Genomic DNA, 18,798 nt, shown 5'->3' on the forward strand with positions numbered 1-18,798 from the left:
TTCTGTAAGACTTAAGTGCCCTGAAATACATCTTCTTATTTTCCTCCCCAACCAAATCTGTAGTCCTGCCATGTATTAATCAATATTCATGGAACTTAAAACAGCTGTGTGACCATCTCATGACCTATTTCAAGAAACTTTGGAAACTAGTTTTTAAATAACTTTTGGTGCATTTATTCAACACATAATTGTTTGGGGCCAAAGAGGTATTAAGCCTGGGAATGTAAAGATGAAAGGAAATGATGCCTCCTTTCTCTTGCCTCAAGAAACAACATGAAAACACATGACAATAATATAATAAGATAACTGCTTTGGCAGGTAGGTGAGCACAATGGAGGGACCAGAGGAGGAACAATTCTGTCTCCTGGGAGAATGTCAGAAGTATTCCCAAAGGAAGGGAATATTTTAACTCAGGCATGAAGAGTGAGATCCTTTGAGTAACAAAGGAATGAGCTAACCATAGCTAGTAGCTTAACCTCAGGCCTGCCTTAATGTTTATTCATAATAAGTTCACAACCCTACCAGCTGACTCTGCTGTTTTCACATGTGACTTCATCTCAGTCTCTGATAGCCTGCACAGGTCTAGCTGGCTCCTAAATATTGACTAGTAGTCTATGCTTAAAATGCAAATTGAGCCCAATGCTAACCTCAGCCACATGAAGGTGGAAATGTGCATACATGAATCACAACACGCATCCCACCAAATAGATGTAACTTCTGAGTTACTTGGGCATTACTTTTCAAGTACGTATGGAAACAGTAGCTTATGTATTCAAGAAATCTGTTACTTTCTATTCTGTGGACATGCCTTTTCCCTTCTATTTCAGCCAGTCTAAGTCTAAACCTCTTTATAAGCTTCTGTGTTTCTGAGATACAGCTATAGATATTACATTCATAGCCTGTTCTGCTCTAATGTAATGGCTGCATTGCAAATAAACTTCGAATCATCAAAAATCCAGCTTAAAAGCCACTGTTCCAAAGGCGGAAAAAAGGGCCAGATAATTTCAGGTGCATGATAGCAAAGATATTTATCCCTATAGGAATAATGGTAACATTTTTAAAAAACAGCTATAAGTTAATACAATAAAAATTAAACTCTGTATTTCAGAACAAATCTAGCATTTGGGTACTTCTACGTTATTCACATGTTTTGGCCTTTTCTTCTACCATCAGTACTGCCCTGGTAATTAGCACAGTGATGGTAGTGACAGCCTGTCTGGAATGGCCACTGTGAAGATGCCAGCTGCAGCGGGGGAGGCGTGGCTGGGGTTGCATGCTCCACGGGGCTGGTGGGAGCCGGGAACAGGTGGGAGCCCCACCCCCCTACTGAGTTGGCAGGTGTGAGCCCTGGATTCCTGGGCACAGCCACAGCTGCCCAGCCACAGCTCTGGACCTGGGCATCCCTGCACTCTTGGATACCCAGGAAGCCCCACCCCCTTCCCCGGCAAGCTCAGAAGTGCCTGCTCCTGCCCCCTGGCCTCTCCCTGCTCCCAGCACCCACTCCAATTTTGAAGCAAAGTTGTGGCCAAACCTGGGTTCTGTCACAACCTGGCTGGATATGCGTGCATTCAGGGTGGTGCTAACACATCAGCCCCCCTGTCGCCTTGGGCCCATCTGAACTTTGGGCATAGATGAGCATGGGAGGGAGGCTGCGGGGGTGCTGAGGGTGGCTCAGCACAAGCCTGCAGGCGCCCTTCAGAATGAACAGCCTGGATACCGTGGATGATATGTTGATGGTGGCAGGAGGCAAATGGGCTCCTGGGCAGAAAAGGGCAGGTCCCCAGTGATGCCCCACCTTCAAGCCAGGGACTGTCTGAAGCCTGGGGACTGGGCTGTCAGTTCCAGGTAGTCCATGGACTGGAGTGAGAACTTATGGTGCTTTTTCTGGGTCTGCCCATGGCCAGCCATGGACCAATCAGCATGCACGTCCTCTCTTCTGAGCCCATAAAAACCCTGGATCCTGCCAGACTCAAACAGATATCCAGACTAGGAGCTGCAGAGAGGAGCTACCCACTGTGGGTCTTCTCTCTGCTGACAGCTGGATACTCCTTGGGACAACCTGCCTGCAGTAAGGGGCTACCCACCGCGGGTCTCCTGAGAGCTGTTCTGTCACTCAGTGAAGCTCCTCTCCACCTTGCTCACCTTTCACTTGTCTGTGTAATTCATTCTTCCTGGACACAGGACAAAAACTCAGGACCTGATGAATGGTGGGACTGAAAGAGCTGTAACACAAACAGGGCTGAAAAACACCTCCCCTGCTCTCCACATTGCGGGTGACAAGAAGGAGAGAAAAGCCCAGACCTAGGGGATCCCCAAGTCAGGGCTTTGACACTCTCTTTGAGGCTCTGTGGTTCCTGGTATCTCCAAGCTTCTGGGCACCACTGCATTCTGCATGTCCAGATGCAAGTGCCTGCAGCAGAAGCCATGTGTGGTACATCTGGTCCAGCTGCAGCCTCACACAGAGCTGGTACCTGGGCCGGCACCTGGAGCTGCCTGCCTTGCCATAGCAGTGGGCGTGCCTTGCTGTGCACAGTGGCCAAACCCCGTGCTTGCTCATGTGCCAGCATGCCTGGCTGTGTGCAGTGGCCTACACACCCCTCATTACTCCACGCCTGGCTCACCCTTGGCAGGTGTGGGATCTGGGCCAGTAGTGTGAGCCAAGTGCAGCCTACTGGGCTGAGTGGGCAGAAGAAGCCCAGTGGGTGTGAGAAATACTCAGGCAAAAGGTGTCAGCAGCCATAGAGGTTTTTGGCTGGAGAAGCAATACCCCAAGGATCCTGTGACAACAGGGTTCCTCACTTTCTTACCCATATCTCCCGTTTTAGATTAAAGCACAGAGGTACTTAGACCAGCAACTGGAGCTCAGCCTCATAGCTCTTTTTCTTATTTCCTTCTGTCATAATCCATAGCATGACATGTAATTAAATCACAGTCATTAATTAATGGATTATGTTAGATCCAGTCCCCACTGTGAAAACTGTAGTTTGAGGATGTGTAAAAAAATACTCAAATATAAATATTATAAGTACATTCTAAGATGAATAATATCAATATAAATATTGGATATATAATCATGAGTATTTACATTCATTCCAGCAGCAATGGCTTTTCTAGGTTCCTTTTCTTTCTTTCTGTTTTTAATAGGTTCTTTAGGATTAAGGGGATAGTTTTTGGCAAGGACAGTTTTTGTACCTCTGGATGTTTTAAAAAACCTCTGGGGACTCCTCCCTGAGTTCCAGCCTGGATGCTCAGCCATAAACATTTGGGCTCTGGCTGCTGTTGTCTGTTTGCTCTGCTCATGGGCCCACTCTCTTGTGGCTCAAGGAAGTATGAAGGCAGATTAGAATCTGCAGGCCAGTGTAAATGTAACATCCTCCTTAGCAGGGGACAGATGTGATCATGTGTGCAGACTGCAGTGTATGCCTAGCAAAAACTAAAAGTTTTTGAAAAACAGATTCCTCAAAAGGAAATAATACCCATATGCCATTGCAGTTCTTTCCTCTCTATGAACTATGGTAAAAAATTAAGCCCTTTCTGAAATATATATTGTCAGAGAGATTTAACCTTTGTATGCCAACCCTGAACAATGTTATGTGCCCCTTTGGTCTCAGATATACCCATGTCTGGGTCCATGAAACACTTTTCTGGGGATAACAACCCTCTTTCCAGCCAATGCCCTAAATTCTTTATCTAAATAGAAGCTAGTAAGTTTTAAATGGATGCTGAAGGGTTAACTTGCTTTTAGAAATCACATGTTTCTGTCATCCCCTTTTCAGAAAGTGTATACACCTGTTATTGTTAAGAGCCTTAAAGACCTCCTCTCTGGTGGCAAACACTGCTCCATCAGCTTCAGCGTACCAGTTAAGAGAAGGCAGTATCAACTCCTGCTGGCTTCTGGGAGAAAGTTTATCTTATTAGATATCATGGAGTAATGCAGCTTTAATTCACTTGTGCTGTGTTTGGTGACAGCTTGGGGGATGTGGGCTCATAGGACGACATGCTCTGCATCTCAGACATCCATCAATTTGGTACCACAGTAAGCATGAAGGGAGAAGGGTCCCACTTCATCAAACCAACTGACACCATTTATGGTATATCAGGGTAGGATCAGATGTGTTTCGCTCCCTGTCACAAAGACAGCAGAGTAAGCTCTGTGTAAGCTCTGTTCCCCATTCCCAGTTTCTCTCAGGAAGGTGGGGTAGTAAGCTAAGTAAAGGATACGGCATTGACAAGATGCAGACCTGGATGTTGGCCCTGGCTAATTTTTTAAACTTAGTCAGTGTGTGGCCTTGAACTACTCACTTGTCTTTTCTAGGTCTCGATTTCCTTTTCTGAAAAATCAAGATAATGATTCTTTATAGTGCTATGAGAATGAAATGGGCTAGTGTATGTGAAAGCAACTTGTAAAGAAAAAAATTTATTATAAAAACAAATTACTACAGGGTCTCAAAACTGGAAACACTAATTTGACCCAGCAACATGGCAGAGACCTGAACTCAGGTGTAACTTTTCCCTTGTTGTCCTTTTTTGGTCAGATTCATGATTTGTAAGTCCACAGTAGGTGATAGGAAATATGAAATTCTGTGTGCACTGTAGGCATAGAATAAAGCCTGGGGCTTGTTACTCATCTGCGTCACAGGAACATGCACCTGTGTTGACCCCATCACCACCTTCTCCATCTCAGGTGCAGGTGTTTTTTCACGCACCTTGTCCACCAGGAGAAACGCGCACACCATGTGACCATTCCCTGAAAGGTTTTCCACCTTCTGATTTTTTGCTCAGGTGGAAATTTAGGTCACTATCTATAGAGGTGACAACAGGCAATTCACTTGAGCAGAAGCATCAAAGCTTTGGAACACGCAGGGAGGAGAAGGGTGATCCTCTGGAGGTTTTATAAGGTTTTGCTACCATATTTATGACTCTCCTCTCCTCTCTCCCCAGCATTCCTGCAGCCCCCTGGATTAAGTCTCTGCTTTTAGCCAATACATCAGTATCTAGCTGTGATTATTATGCTGCCACTTTAAGCTGATTCAACCTCTTGATTTATGTTGCTGCCTCATTACATTGAATAATCCAATAATGGTAAACATCCCATGCCCTGAATTCACGTGCTTTACCCACATGCCATGTCCTGGCAAATGCCACATAAGTCAATAAGCTCCCTTCTTAATTCATGGCCTGTGAGAAGTTTTAAAAAACGGAAGTCTCAACTTTGAAGTCATTTCTTATGGTTCTCTCGGAAACAGAGTATCCTCTAGACTGGTGTTTGCTTGACTCAGCCATATTTTCTGTATGATTTCACTAAAGGCCAAGTGCAATTTCATTCAAGACCTCCTCTCTGGGGCAGCTGTGTATGGGTGGACTATAGAAAGGAATACACATACACTGAGAAGCTGGTATCACCACCAGGATGGTGACCTCTACACCTCTCCTGGCAATGTGGGACTCATGTGTACTGGAGATGAGGGATCCGCCGAGGTGTATTTCTTATGAATGAAAAATAGAAACTTCCCAGTTTGTAGGGAGTTAACCTGTTAAGATTAATAGACAACACCAAGGGTTACTCAAAGCCACTGGGATTGGCTCTCTCCTCAGAAAATTAGCATTAACAAACCCCAACCAAAGTACAAACCCAATTTCAGATTCTTCTGTGCTATATAAAAACACATCATGAACATGTTTTAAGTGTCTGACTACCTCACAGAAGCCGTCATCATTTTATTTTACAGCGCTTATTAGAAGTGCAGTGGCCACCTGTCAGCAGGCCTGCTTTACCTATCCTACCTTATCCCTCCCAAGGACTGTTCTGACTTCTTACCATCCACCCCACTGAGCTCTCTGTCATTTGCCCAATGCACGATGCTGTTTCATTCTCCATGGGAATGGGGATCACATCAGCCTCTTTCACCACTGTATCTCCAGCACCCCACCCAGGGCCTGGCGCAAAACCATATTCAATTAACTGCCGAGAGAATAAGTAAACAAAAGGATGCTTAAAATGCATCCTCTACCTGGGAAAGGCCTATTATGACATGCTTCATTGCTTCCAATGCCTTTCTTGTACTCCTCCAAGTAGAGCTGATAACTCCCTCCTTTATGCTTCCTCCGTGCCCCAATAACACCATCTATAACTTTTTACAGCACATATTTGTTTACAGCCAAGGAGCAAAGGAACTTCTTGTGTTTGGCTAGGAAGAGGATTCAAAGGGTCATAACAATTATCCTTAGTTATCCAGAGGGCAGCTTGTAGAAGCAGGGTTAGCCAGGTTGGGTCTGCATGGCTCTGAGGGATACAGCTAGATGATGTGACAAGGAGAGAGGTCCTGGTGCGCTATAAGGCAGAAGATCATCTCAGGGCTGCCTTGTGAGCTCCCAGTACTGGTGCTCAAACTTTGGCTGAATTACTATGCCAGGAATACAGAAAATGGGATGTCTGCTGTGGGTGGGAGTTTGGATTAGGAAACTTCTGAGTTTCTTTCAAATCTGTGCAGAAGTGGTAAGGTGCTGTGGTTAAAAAATGCTTTGAATAAGAGAGTCAAGGATGAATCCTGGCTCTGCCATTGACTAGCTCTGTAGCTCTGTGATTCTGAGTGAGTCAATTGACCTTTCCAAATTTTGGTTTCCTTAATTTTTGAAAAAACTTAATGAGACCTACTTTTAAGGATTATAGTAAGAGTTAAATGCAATTACATGTATGTGAAAAACAGCATGCGAACTGGTCATGGCTTGGTAAACAATCTCTGTTTTGTCTGTCTGTGCCTTGATCCATGCACTGAATTGCACATCAGTTCTCACCTCCATGCCTTGGCTCTCATGCCCTTTGGTTTGGAATCCCCTATCCTGGTCACCTAGATAATTCCAGGCATCCTTTCAGATCTTGCTCAGGCAGCACCACCTCCAGTGACTTCTCTTTATACACTGAGCAAACCCTATGACAGTGCCATCCCCCACTGGTTGAGGGCATGGCTGGTGTCTGACTCATTTCTGTACAGCACAGGGCTTCGCCCATGGCAAACACTCCATCCATTTCATTTGGAGCACTAGGTTCCATTCTATTTTCCATTTCTTAATAAAGACTTGAGAAATCAGGCATCCACTTCTTCCACCACACCCATAAACACACTGGTTGTAAACTCTGATGGTCTCACTGGCAGTTCATCCAACTGGACAAGTGCATCCTTTTTGATATACTTATGAATTAGATTTTTGAATGCAATTTTTCAAAAATGGACAATCAGCAAGGCCCCATAGGCTGCTGTGACATTCTTTCCTCTTGCACATCTCCTATACTGGCTCAAGGACATCTATCATCCTCAATTCATTTAAGTTGGTGTCAGTCTTTCTTACTGAAGTGACAATGTTCATTGCACCTCTGAAGTTCACCAGGAACCACCTCACAACATCAGACCTTTGTATCTCTTGAAGTTTGTACAGACACAATGCTTGTTGGTAGCTGGAGTCTAATGATCTTATCTGGCACCAAAATTCAAGCCTGCTTTCATTTTGTTAAAACAACTCAGCATTTTGGTTCAAGATGCTAATGATGATAATTGGACCAAAAACACTCTGTATGAGAAAAAGATGAGCTGGAAGTTGGGAGGAGGATAGAATATTGAGGCCAAATTTGTCTATACATTACTACACAGCCCAGAGTGGACAGTTACCTCTATTTATCATGCTAATTATTCCACCAAGTGGTGGGAAAGTCCATCTAATGAATCTGCTGACCTCCTAGAGTAAACAGAAGAGCAGCCAATACTTATTGCATGTGAGTGTGCGTGTGTGTGTGTGTGTGTGTGTGTGTGTGTGTGTGTTTGAGGGGAGGGACATTTATTGAATTCAATTATTTCTCCTTTCCAGTAAATGAGAAAATGCCTAAAAATGCCTAACACTTACCTTAACAATTCATGGTTGTATTTTTATTTGAAAGATAATTCTAGAAGTGAAAAAGCTATTGCTATTAAAACAAAGAGCCTGCTCCTGCACCTGGAGGAAACTCTTTCCTCTTTATCTTGCTGTGTGATTTCTCAAAGTTTGGTTTCCTGACCAGTAACATTCGAGTCACCCAGGCTACATGTGTAGAATCCTAGGCTCCACCTCAACTGTCCATATCTAAGTGTGGGGCTCAGCAATGGGCATTTAGTAAGCCCCATGCACACAGGAGTCTGAGAGAACTTCTGCCTTACTGGATTGTATTGTGAGGCTGGCGATCAGTCTGCTAGGAAAATCGCCTTATGGTCATGAATTGCTTAATAATGGGGATATATTCTGCGAAATGCATTGTTGGGTTATTTCATCATTGTGCAAACGTCATAGAGTGCACTTACACGAACCTAGATAGCACAGCCTACTATGCACCCAGGCAATATGGTACAGTCTGTGGCTCCTAGGCTACAGACTTGTACAGCATGCTACTGTACTGAACACTGTAAGCAATCATAACACAATGGTAAGTATTTTTATATCTAAACAAATCTAAACATAGAAAAGGCATAATAAAAATATGGTATTATAATCGTATGGGACTACCACTGTATATACGGTCCCTTGTTGATGAAACATTGTTATGCCATGCATGACTGTATTTGAGTATTCTTATACAGTACATAGCACTGAGGTTATGATTCACATTTAAAAAAGAAGAGTTCCTGTTCTTAAGATGCAGATAATAAAGTAGGGGCCCAAGAGGGCCCTTTCTTGAATCAATATGCTACTCTCATCAGCTGTATGGCCCTGGGCAAGGCACAAATCTACCACATCTATAAAACGAAGATTATCATATATCACCTGCTGAAGACAGGGCTGGGCAAGATGACCTTTGGAGCTCCTTTACCACTAAAATCTAGAATTTCATTTTATAGCTTAATTATAAGAGTGACTTGTAGGTGAGAAAAGGCTGAGAGCTTGGCCTGACTTTGCACAAGGCTCTTCTTGAGCAAATGCTGGCTTTTCAAACCCAGAAGGTCTCCTCTTGGGATGGCTGGGGCCTGACTCACAAAACCTTCTGGCATTCTAAATTTACTGGGAGTAGAAAGGTTTATGGAGACTAGAGAACAGGGCAGAGACATCATTTTGAAACATATTGCATTTAAGACATTAGTGTCTTATGTAAAATCGAGAGCAACCCCTCTATCTCCAACAAAACCACTCCTCTAAATCCTTCTTTTAAAGAATTATTCAGTCTGCTCCCTGCCGCCACCCCAGTCTCTTCTTGATGAAGTCATCCCTGAAGACATAGCACATTGGTGGTCTCTGTGTACAGATACCACAGACAGCTTTCCTTTGGCCATAGGAGGGATTCTGTCCCTTCCATGCCCTAGCATTTACTGTAGCACTATTACAGCAAGTAGGTGCTTGCACGCTGACTTTACAATTGTCAGCTCCTAAGGGCAGTAACTGTATCTTTTTTACTTTGAATCTTTAGTGCCTAGGACATTGCTGCCTTCACAGATTTTTTTCAGAAATAAATGAGTTCTCAGAGTACAAGGATTAATTAGCTGGTATAGTTTCTTCTTCAGGGTCTGCCCTGTCCTGTCCTGAACCCGTTTTGAACCCTGGTGTGAATCACTGCATACAGACCCTAGCAGAGCTTTGGTGTATCAGTTTGCCAACAAAGGAAATCTAGGTAAGGCCCAGACAGCTGGCATTCATAAATTCTGCATGTTGGTGACATCTGCCAGAAATGCATTTCACCTAGCATGCATGCTTTGAGTTACTTCGCAGCTGATTTACATATTAAACAAGTCTGGACATCTCTGCTTCTACCTGATGCAATCACAAACAGAATTCACTGGATACCACAGAGAGAGCAGCTGGCACACTGAAGGGCTGCTTAGAGCCTGTCAAAGTGTCTCTCAGAGGGAGTTATGACCCCTAGGGCCTCCCCCTGATGAGCTCATTCTCCAAACTGCAACCAAGAACTTTCTGCAAGGGAAGAGGCCAGGGGCCCTGCCTGTCCCCAGTTACCTAAAGGATGTTTTACAAATGGCCTCCCTCTGGCCATGGTCCCTTTGGACCAAATTCACACTGGCTAGAAAAACTCTGGCTGCAATTTTCTTAGAAGGGGGCAGTGAATTTATGGTTCCACATGTCAGACGGAGGAAAAGAGAGAGAGGGCAATGCTTCTCATCGATCACTATGGGCATGTGAATCTGTGCAGCTATGGCCTTTAACTAGTAAAGGTCAAAATTCAGTGACTCCGGTTACATCAACAAACATGAACCATTCCTTCCCTGCCACTCTGAGGGCTGAATCCATCCCTTGTCTGTGCTCCTGGACATCTGGCCTCTGTTTCTCACTGAAGCAAATCGAAATGCCCTTACCCTTGGCAACAGCTTCCTAACTTGTTTCCCTGCCTCTGGCCTGGGCTCCTCTAATCCATTCCCCTCTGCAGCCAGCACACCCTCTGTGAAAGACAGATCTGATCCTGCCACTTCTTCGCTTCTCATCAGCCAATGGCTCTCACAGCCTTGGGATAATTTCTAAACTCTTCATCTTGGCTAATGGCCCTTGTGTGATGACTGGGCCTGCTCTCAAGGCTTATTTCACATCCCAGCCCTGCTTATTGCAGCCAGAGGAAAGCTCTTTCCATCCCCAGCGTAGGTTCCTCTTATGCCCCTAAGCGTTCCTCATGCAAGCTGCCCCTTGCCTAGAAGGCTTTCCCTCCCCTACCCAGATTCCTACTTGACCCTTATCTCTACCTAGAGGATATTCCCTTTGGGAAAACCTCCATCAGCTGGGTCCTCCACAGGACTTTGTATGTTTCTTGACAATATGTATCAAATAGGCTCGCCTGTTTGTCTGTCTGTTCTGCTCACTTAGCCACAGCTACATGGGACTGTACCTCCTGCAGCCCCAGCATCTATCATGGCTTTTGGGCACACAGTAATTGATCATTTAATATTTAGTTGAACGAATGATTGCATGCAGGCATGCTGGAATGGTAACTCAGTCTACTCCTACAATCTCAGGAGCTGGGAGGGAACACTAAAAACTGCACTCACCATTGCAGGTGCAGCGCACGTTCCTGTAGAAACGCGGACACACAAAGCTGATGCGAGCTGTGCTGTAGGTCATGAGCGCGTGGGAATCGAGTGACAAGCCTTGCTCACAATGCTGTTCCTGACAGTCCAGCCCTGAACAGTTCTTCTCCAGGATGGCTGAGATGCGCATGATATTCTCCAGGTGTCTTCTGGCATTGGACAGCTTCTGGATCAGGTAGGCTGGCTTGTAGAACTCGCTGCTGTGCATCTCCACCGCAAACAGCATGTCCAGCTGGTTGGTGCCTGCCACGGGCTGGATGCTGATGATGCGCAGGCTGTCCTGCTTCTGGGTGAGGACCACGTTCCGCAGGGTGCGCCGGAACCCATGCATGTGCAGCCCCACGAAGTCCTCAGGGGACACATTTTCAAAGCGGATGGTGACAGTGTTTTGCAGCATCTCATGCACCAGCTGCTCCACATGCACGACCACATCAATGGGTACCTGGAAGCGACCATCACTCACAGACACATTCAGGACATACTTGCCGCTGTCCAGGCCTCCCAGGGCAATGATTTTCCCATCGTGACTGTTCACTTTAAATAAGCTTTTCTGCTCCGATTTCAGGGCAAACGTGAGCACGTCATACATGTCTTGATCTGTGGCATGAATCTTCCCAATGACTCCACCAGGAAAGTCATCCTCCATGGTGACAATGAAAATTTCCAGCGGAATGGCTGTGGGCTTGTGGGTGCTTTCCTCGATGACTCGAACGCGGATGTAAGTGTGAGAAACTTGCTGGGGTTTGCCTGAATCCTTTGCCTAAAACAACCAAGAGGTGAAAAGGCAACAAACGAAGAAAACTAATCATAGTAAGTTTTTTAAACCCCGCAGATAGAGGACGTCTGTACTTTACATTTGTTTCTTCCTTCATCCCTTGCCACTATTCTGAAAAATGCTGAGGATGTGTGTTTAAGTAAGAGGAGTGATTTATCACCTTCCATCCCCATATGTACACTCTGTTATGGACAATAAAATGTATCAACACAATAAAGCTGGCTGGGGTGAATAGAGAAGGAGGACAGAGGGCTACCAGACTCAACATGCCCACAACAGGCTGAGCTTGTTTTAATTTTATGCAGCAACCACAGGGGAAACCTCATAAAGTGGTCTTTCCACTTGGAGGAGAAATTTCTGTTTTCTGTTGGATTATTTCCTTTTGACTGGACCCAGATAGCACCTTTCTGCATATTTAAGAAATGACATAATTTAAGTGGGAATTATATCATGGTAAGGTTTCAAAGAAAATATAATACACTGAAAAGAAAAGCTAAGTAGCTTGATAAAAACCCTTTTTCTCTTTCTTCCATGTATGAGAATTAACAGAACATCCACTCTGGCAACAGGTCTTCAATGAACACCCATCGCATGCAAGGTGGAGGTATTCAGTGGTGCAGAGCTTCAGGAAAAGGGCAGATTCCCATGGGCTGGGTTTATGGAGCAGGTATCTGAAGATGTGGAGCTGCAGTGAACCCTGCAGACCAGGTGGGATCTGGGGAGAGATGTGTCCTTGTATGTGGAAGCCAGTGAAAGAGCCGGTGCCTGGGCATCACACACACCTGAGTTTGAATCTTGTCTCTGTCACCCACTACATATCCGGCTTTGAGTATGTTAGTTAACTTCTCTAAGCCTCAGTTTTTGTATTTTTAATATGAGTAAAATAGTAGCATCAACTTCACAGGGTCCTTCTATTGTGGGGATTAAAAGAGAGTCATTGCAAAGCACTAAACCCAAGGCTAATCCATAGACACACTTAGTACATGATGTTTCATGTGATTGTTATTTTTATTTGTTTATTTGTTTTGTTTATTTAGAGGCATGGTCTTGCTCTGCCACCTAGGCTGGAGTGCAGTGGTGGTACAATCACAGCTCACTGTAGCCTCTACCTCCTGGGCTCAAGTGCTCCTCCCACCTCAGCCTCCTGAGTAGCTGGGAATATAGGTGTGCACCACCACACCAGGCTACTTTTGTTTTTGTTTTTGTAGAGATGAGGTCTCACTATGTTGCCAAGGCTGGTCTTGAACTCTTGAGCACAAGTAATCCTCCTGCCTTGGCCTACCAAAGTACTGGGATTACAGGTGTGAGCCACTGTGTCCATCTGTTGTTATTTTTATTATTGCCATCATCACATGCTTTATTTGATGGATGATGTGAACAAGAGATGCTGGAATGTAAAATTCATGGAGAAGGAGATAACTTTAGCAAATTAGATCGAACTTGAAGTCAAACTGTGGAGCGCTTCAAAGGAGAGTGACGAGTTTAGACTTTATAGGCCAGAGGTTGCCCGTTTACATGTCAGAGGCCAGAAAGATGAAAGAAAGGCATGAAGCTGCTGGGTATAAGGTGAGAGAGGAATGGTCCTGTGGCCAGGGAAGGACTGGAGAGTGCTGTCTGTCAAAAGGTCCTGAAATTCAAAATCTGAAAGTCTGGGGCAGAATTCAGCCTGCAGGGCCTAAGTTTTCAAATACTAGAAAACCAACAGATAGTTTTACTCTAGGGCAGGGATCAGCAATCATTTTCTGTAAAGGACTGGATAATAAATATTTTCAGCTTTGTGGGTTTTACAGCCTCTATAACAACCATGCCAGGCTGTCCTATGTAAGGAAGCAGTCACGGAGCATACCTGAATGAAAGAGGCTGTGTGCCAGTAAAACTTCATTGCTAAAAACAGGCTGAGGGCAGGATTTGGCCCAAGGGCTGTAGTTTGCTGGTCCCTGACTAATGGAAATGATGTAATCTAAGTGGAATGATTAATATGGGAGGGGTGAAGAGTTGGGTCAGAAGAGAATGAAGCTGAAGCCAGAGGAAGCACCCAGGAGGCTCCTGCCACAGTAGCATGATGAAGGGACTGTGCAGAATACAGTGAAGCAGTGGCAATAGGAATGTGACTGAAGAAAGGAAGAAAATACAGGACTCAGTGGTAGTTTAATACAAGGGACCGGGGGAGGGAGCCTTTTACAAAGATTCTAAAACCTGAGATTTGAAATCTGCTCCATATCCGGAGAAGATAGGCAAACTGTCCTAGTTTCTGTGAGAAGGCACTGAAAAGCTCTTCTCGCCTTGAGTACTACCCTGTGATATAAAATTATTTACACAATATTGTCGGAAGAGTGGATGACAATTGAAGAGTTCACTGATGTGCTTGGAGCTGGCAGTCATTACTTTAGGTTTCATAGAGTAAAGTAAGGTGTAATTTATCCAAAGAGACAATGTATATATAAGTCAATGCTATACCAATACCAATAATTATTATTGCTATTATTGTCACCATTAATAATGAGTCTAGGTTGCCCTCTGTAGGCAACGGTGGATAGAAAAAGTCACTCAGTTTCCCTGATGGGATCCAAATCTTGGTATTTGCAGAAATCATACATGGGAACTTTTGGAGGCCCTCTCATTTCCTGCTCCTTCTATTCTCTGCATACCTGCCACCTTTGCCTCTTTGGCCCATTTCATGTCACACAGGCCAATGAACATGAGGAACTGACATGCTAGGGGCCATTGCCAGCTGAGTCCTTGGTCCCCTCCTGCCTCACTGGGGAAGGCCTATCAAGCAGAGGCATGACATGGCTAAATCCCCTTACAACAGGGATTGGTAGCTGCCCCAAGTGGGGTAATGTGGTGGGTAACAGTATAAAGCAGCAGGAGTTTTTAGAATGCAGATTTAAGCCCAGTGACCATCTGTTGGGCATACTCTACAGGAATGTCCTTCCTGAACAATGATGCTTCCCTTCCTTCCTGTTCAGTTTCACACACGGAGGCAGCTTTTATTGGTGTGAAATTGAATTTGAGATTAAAAGGGGGAACATTCCTGCATGGCAATGAATTATGCTGACTTACCCAGCAAAGAAAAAATCCACCAAAGGGGACAGAAAGAAGCATGAGAAACAAAGACAGCGCGATGGAGACAGAGCGCGATGCCATACCTGGACACACAACACGTATTCCAGAGACTCTGTGTGCTGGAAGACCACAGCCGACCGCAAGATCCCATGAGGGTCCAACACAAACTCCTCCTCTTCATTTCCCGACAAAATAGAGAATGAAAAGGGAGGCCCATTGTGAAAGGAGTCTCTGTCTGTCACCACCAGCTGCAAGATGCTGGTGCCCACTGGCTTATTTTCCTGCATGAAAGAGTATATAGTAAAAACGAAGATAAAAATTACACTTCTCTTCACATTGATTAAAACAAAACAAAACAAAAAAACCATCATTGCAGGCTGAGAGTGCTGAGTTAGAAAACAGGGCTTTCAGCAGAAGGGATTCCCTGTGATATTATCTTGTCTTCTGAAAACATGTGGTGTCTGTAAGTGTCATGTTTCTTATCTTTGGCTGCTTCCCACAACCACCTATGGGACAATCCTCTACTAGTGTGAACACAAGGACTTGGAGCTGCATGGGTTTACAGGTTCTGAGAATGGTGCTGGGTGCACCTTGTCCTGGGTTAGCTGGCAATGCCCGAGCTGACCTGAAGAGCTCCATTGGGATGGGGAGGCACTTCCTCACACACACATGTCACAACACAATTATGCTGAGGCCCAACACTAGATACAATGTCACAGCATTGGATTTTTTGGGGGGACATCCTGGCAACTTCCTAGTCAATATACAAAGGCATATTCCTGGTGGAAAATGGGGCTTTATACCTTACCTCATTCTCCAGAACACAGTTTTGCCATGTTCCTTTAGGGAAGGGAATTGGGGTAAAACATTCCTCAATTTGACAATGAACAGAAGAGGAATCCTTAATTTTGTCAGAATTCTTGGAAGTCCTGATTCTATTACATAAGCATTATTTTGCAGAACTTCTCTGCTTTTTTTCCCAAATGGGAATGCAAAGCTCCTTCTTGGGTCAAAGATTATTCTCACGTTGAAAACGCCAAATTAAATCCTCTGTAGCTCAGGCATTGCTGTACTTTCCCCTACTCTGTTTAGACTTCAGCAATACCACAGCTTGGGCCCGAAATCAGTTGTATCAGCTCAGGCCTCCTGATGCCATCGACCTAAGGATTAAACGAGTTTGGGTTGCAGAGATGGAGACGATGATACAATACAGTTTGGAGGGCAGGCCCAGTCAAGTTTTATGTGCTGAATTAGTCTTATGAAAACCATGTGTGGAAATAAGAAAGTCATTCGGGGTTGGGAAAAGGGAGGCATATTTTTTGAAGAAAAAAGAGAAAAGGACTACAGAGACCTCTTATTTTGCTCCTTTTCACAAGTGTCCTTTTGGTCATCAAAAACTAGACACTGTCTCCCTCTGAAAGCAGTCGTGGGACCACCATAGCCCTGCATATATTTACTATTTCACACTGACAACATACTCAGCAGCACACAAAACACAAGACTGACTCATTTGTTTGCTTACTCTCTAAAGGCCGCTTCCTGCATACAAGAGAGGGAGAGAGACAATGTGGCCCTCAGGGTCAGCATCGGAGAAGAAGGGTGTAAGGTAACACAGACATGCCCGCCCTGCAGATAGCGGCCCCACTATCACCCATGGGCTGAGCCTCTCCGTGCTTTCACTGTTGACCTCCTGTTGCGCATTTGAAAACAGTCTGTCAAGCTGATCGATGCGTGTCACAAAACTGAATGTTGAGTAGGAGAAACCCACTTTGTTTTGGGGTTAGCAAACAGAGGCCATGAGGGCAAAGAGCACCCTTGTGAGCAACAGTCATGGAGAAGAGTGAGCTGAGAGAGAAATGGAGGAAGGTGTGGACTCTGGGCGAAGCTCTGGGGAAGCAGGAGTGTGGTGAGAATGCAGAGTTGCTGTAAAAAGCATCAGAGAGGAGGAGAAAACCAAAACACCACCAGGGAAGGAATCAGATTTCGCTGACCAAGGGGTGGGAACCAGCAGACAGCTACTTCCTTCAAGGCTGCCTCCCAGTCTGATTGCTGGACAGCTCAGTGGCCCTGGGGTCTGAGGAGGCCAGCTATGGATGGTCAGGCTCAAATTCTTGAATGTTATTCCAAAGGGGACCCTCAAGACCTGGCCCACTCACATTTCACCTTCCACCCACAAAGCCCTGGGACTCCTTGGGGGTGATTCTGAGGCCAAACTGGATCAGGCAAGAACTGATTCTCCAGAATACCTGTGGCCCTCCAAGACATGCGTATCACTCTGCCTTCTCTAAGTCCTCTACACTGACAGTTTTCCTGGGCTGGATTTCCTGATCCTCCTAAAGTTGGGCGTTCAGCTCCTAGAAATACTGAGAAGTAGAGGATGCTCAGTACCTAGCACTGTGCCCGCGGAATAAAAAATTGATGGGAAGAAGAGTCACTCTCTCTTATAGCAGAATACCAGCAGTAAGTTACTTTATCCTGCAGTCTGATTTTAAAGAGCCGGTGGATTTAAAGTGTTAAACAAATTGCTTATGAAAGATTAATTTTAATGAGTACCAGCTCTATCCTGATGCCCAATCTGTCTTTGACCGATGAGACAATGCGTATCAATCTCTGTCACCTGCCAGAATAGCATAAAGTTGCTTAAAGGTAGCCTGCCACTGGGGAAAGAGAATTCTTTTGCAGAAGACAGCCCCAAGTTCAAATCCTGACTCTGCCACTTACCAGCTGCATGATCTTGGGTGAATTACTTAACCTCACAGATCCTTAGCTCTTTCCATTATAAAGTGGGGGCCAATCCACCATCCCTCTTCAGTGTTGTTGTGGGGAGAGACAGTGTGCATAAAGCACCTGACACTTGAAAAAAATCCACCCCTCAATAGCTCTTACTCACATTTATTAATCAGCTGTGGTAGAAGAACTAGGTTCTTTTCATACCTGCCCTATGAAGGGATGAGATGACATTAAGTAACAGTAGCAATAAACCACAATGAGTAAACCACAGCAGAGGAAGAAAGCCGAATGCAAAGGGACAAGTGCTTGGCAGGCAAGATTTTCTCACCTGAATCACAGCAGTATAGTTGGCAGGTGTAAACACTGGGCTGTTGTCGTTCACATCAGAAATATCAATGTTGACAGTTGCAGTTGATGACATTGCAGGAATGCCACTGTCTACTGCCTGGACAAGCAGAGAGTATCCAGACACCTGCCAAGGTACAAAGAGGTGACAGTAAAGAGGTGTAGCGCTTCCTTCCTTCTGTGCACACGCAGAGAAACTGGAGCTTCAGGCTGTGCTTTGTTAAAGATCAACCATCTTTAGTTTGATGTTCCAGCCCAGGTGATTCTTGGCACCACTGACATTTGGGTCTGGATAATTCTTTGTTGTTGGGGGCTGACCTGTGCATTTTAGGATATTTAGCAGCAACCCTGACCTCTGTCAAGTAGGAGGCAGTATCACCCCCTGCCCAGTTATGACAGCCAAAAATGTCTCCAAACGTTGCCAAACGTCCCTGGGGGACAAAACCACCCTGGTTAGGACCCAGGCTCTGGGCCTTTGCTCAATGCAACAGTTGTCACTGCTGATCTGTGTTATTTATCAATGTTAACATTTCTGGGGTTATGAGCATGTATCACCCAGTAGAGTCATGGCATCACTGCCATGTCATCCTTTTCCATATTTAATTTCCCTTCGAAGATGCATATTTTTTGGTCAAGAAAGACAATGTTTAGAAACGGACAGAGAAATTTTTTGGACGATTTTTTCTGACCTAGATGCCTTCAGGCGATCTTTTTGTATCTGCTCACCGAGGGCTAAAGTTGCTCATAAAGTCAGGACCACAGGGTCCCAATACCCTGAAAGTATTTTTCTGTCCCCTTGCTCTAGGAAGCGCTAAAATTCAAACCACCTAGAAAGATATA

General features: G+C 44.9%; 1 protein-coding gene across 2 annotated transcripts in view; it reads right to left on the reverse strand.

Annotated features, from left to right (window-relative positions):
• FAT3 (FAT atypical cadherin 3) overlaps positions 1-18,798 on the reverse strand; it is a 667,316-nt gene that overhangs the window by 40,908 nt on the left and 607,610 nt on the right. For both annotated transcript variants that reach the window (XM_030828899.1, XM_030828900.1), the window contains 3 exons: positions 17,942-18,085; positions 14,967-15,164; positions 11,004-11,802 (listed from right to left, as the gene is read on the reverse strand). In XM_030828899.1, coding sequence (XP_030684759.1) covers positions 11,004-11,802; positions 14,967-15,164; positions 17,942-18,085 — 1,141 coding nt within the window. The remainder of the gene's footprint in view (positions 1-11,003; positions 11,803-14,966; positions 15,165-17,941; positions 18,086-18,798) is intronic.

The sequence above is a fragment of the Nomascus leucogenys genome, chromosome 15 (genome assembly GCF_006542625.1).
Source record: "Nomascus leucogenys isolate Asia chromosome 15, Asia_NLE_v1, whole genome shotgun sequence".
Classification (NCBI taxonomy): Eukaryota; Metazoa; Chordata; class Mammalia; order Primates; family Hylobatidae; genus Nomascus; species Nomascus leucogenys.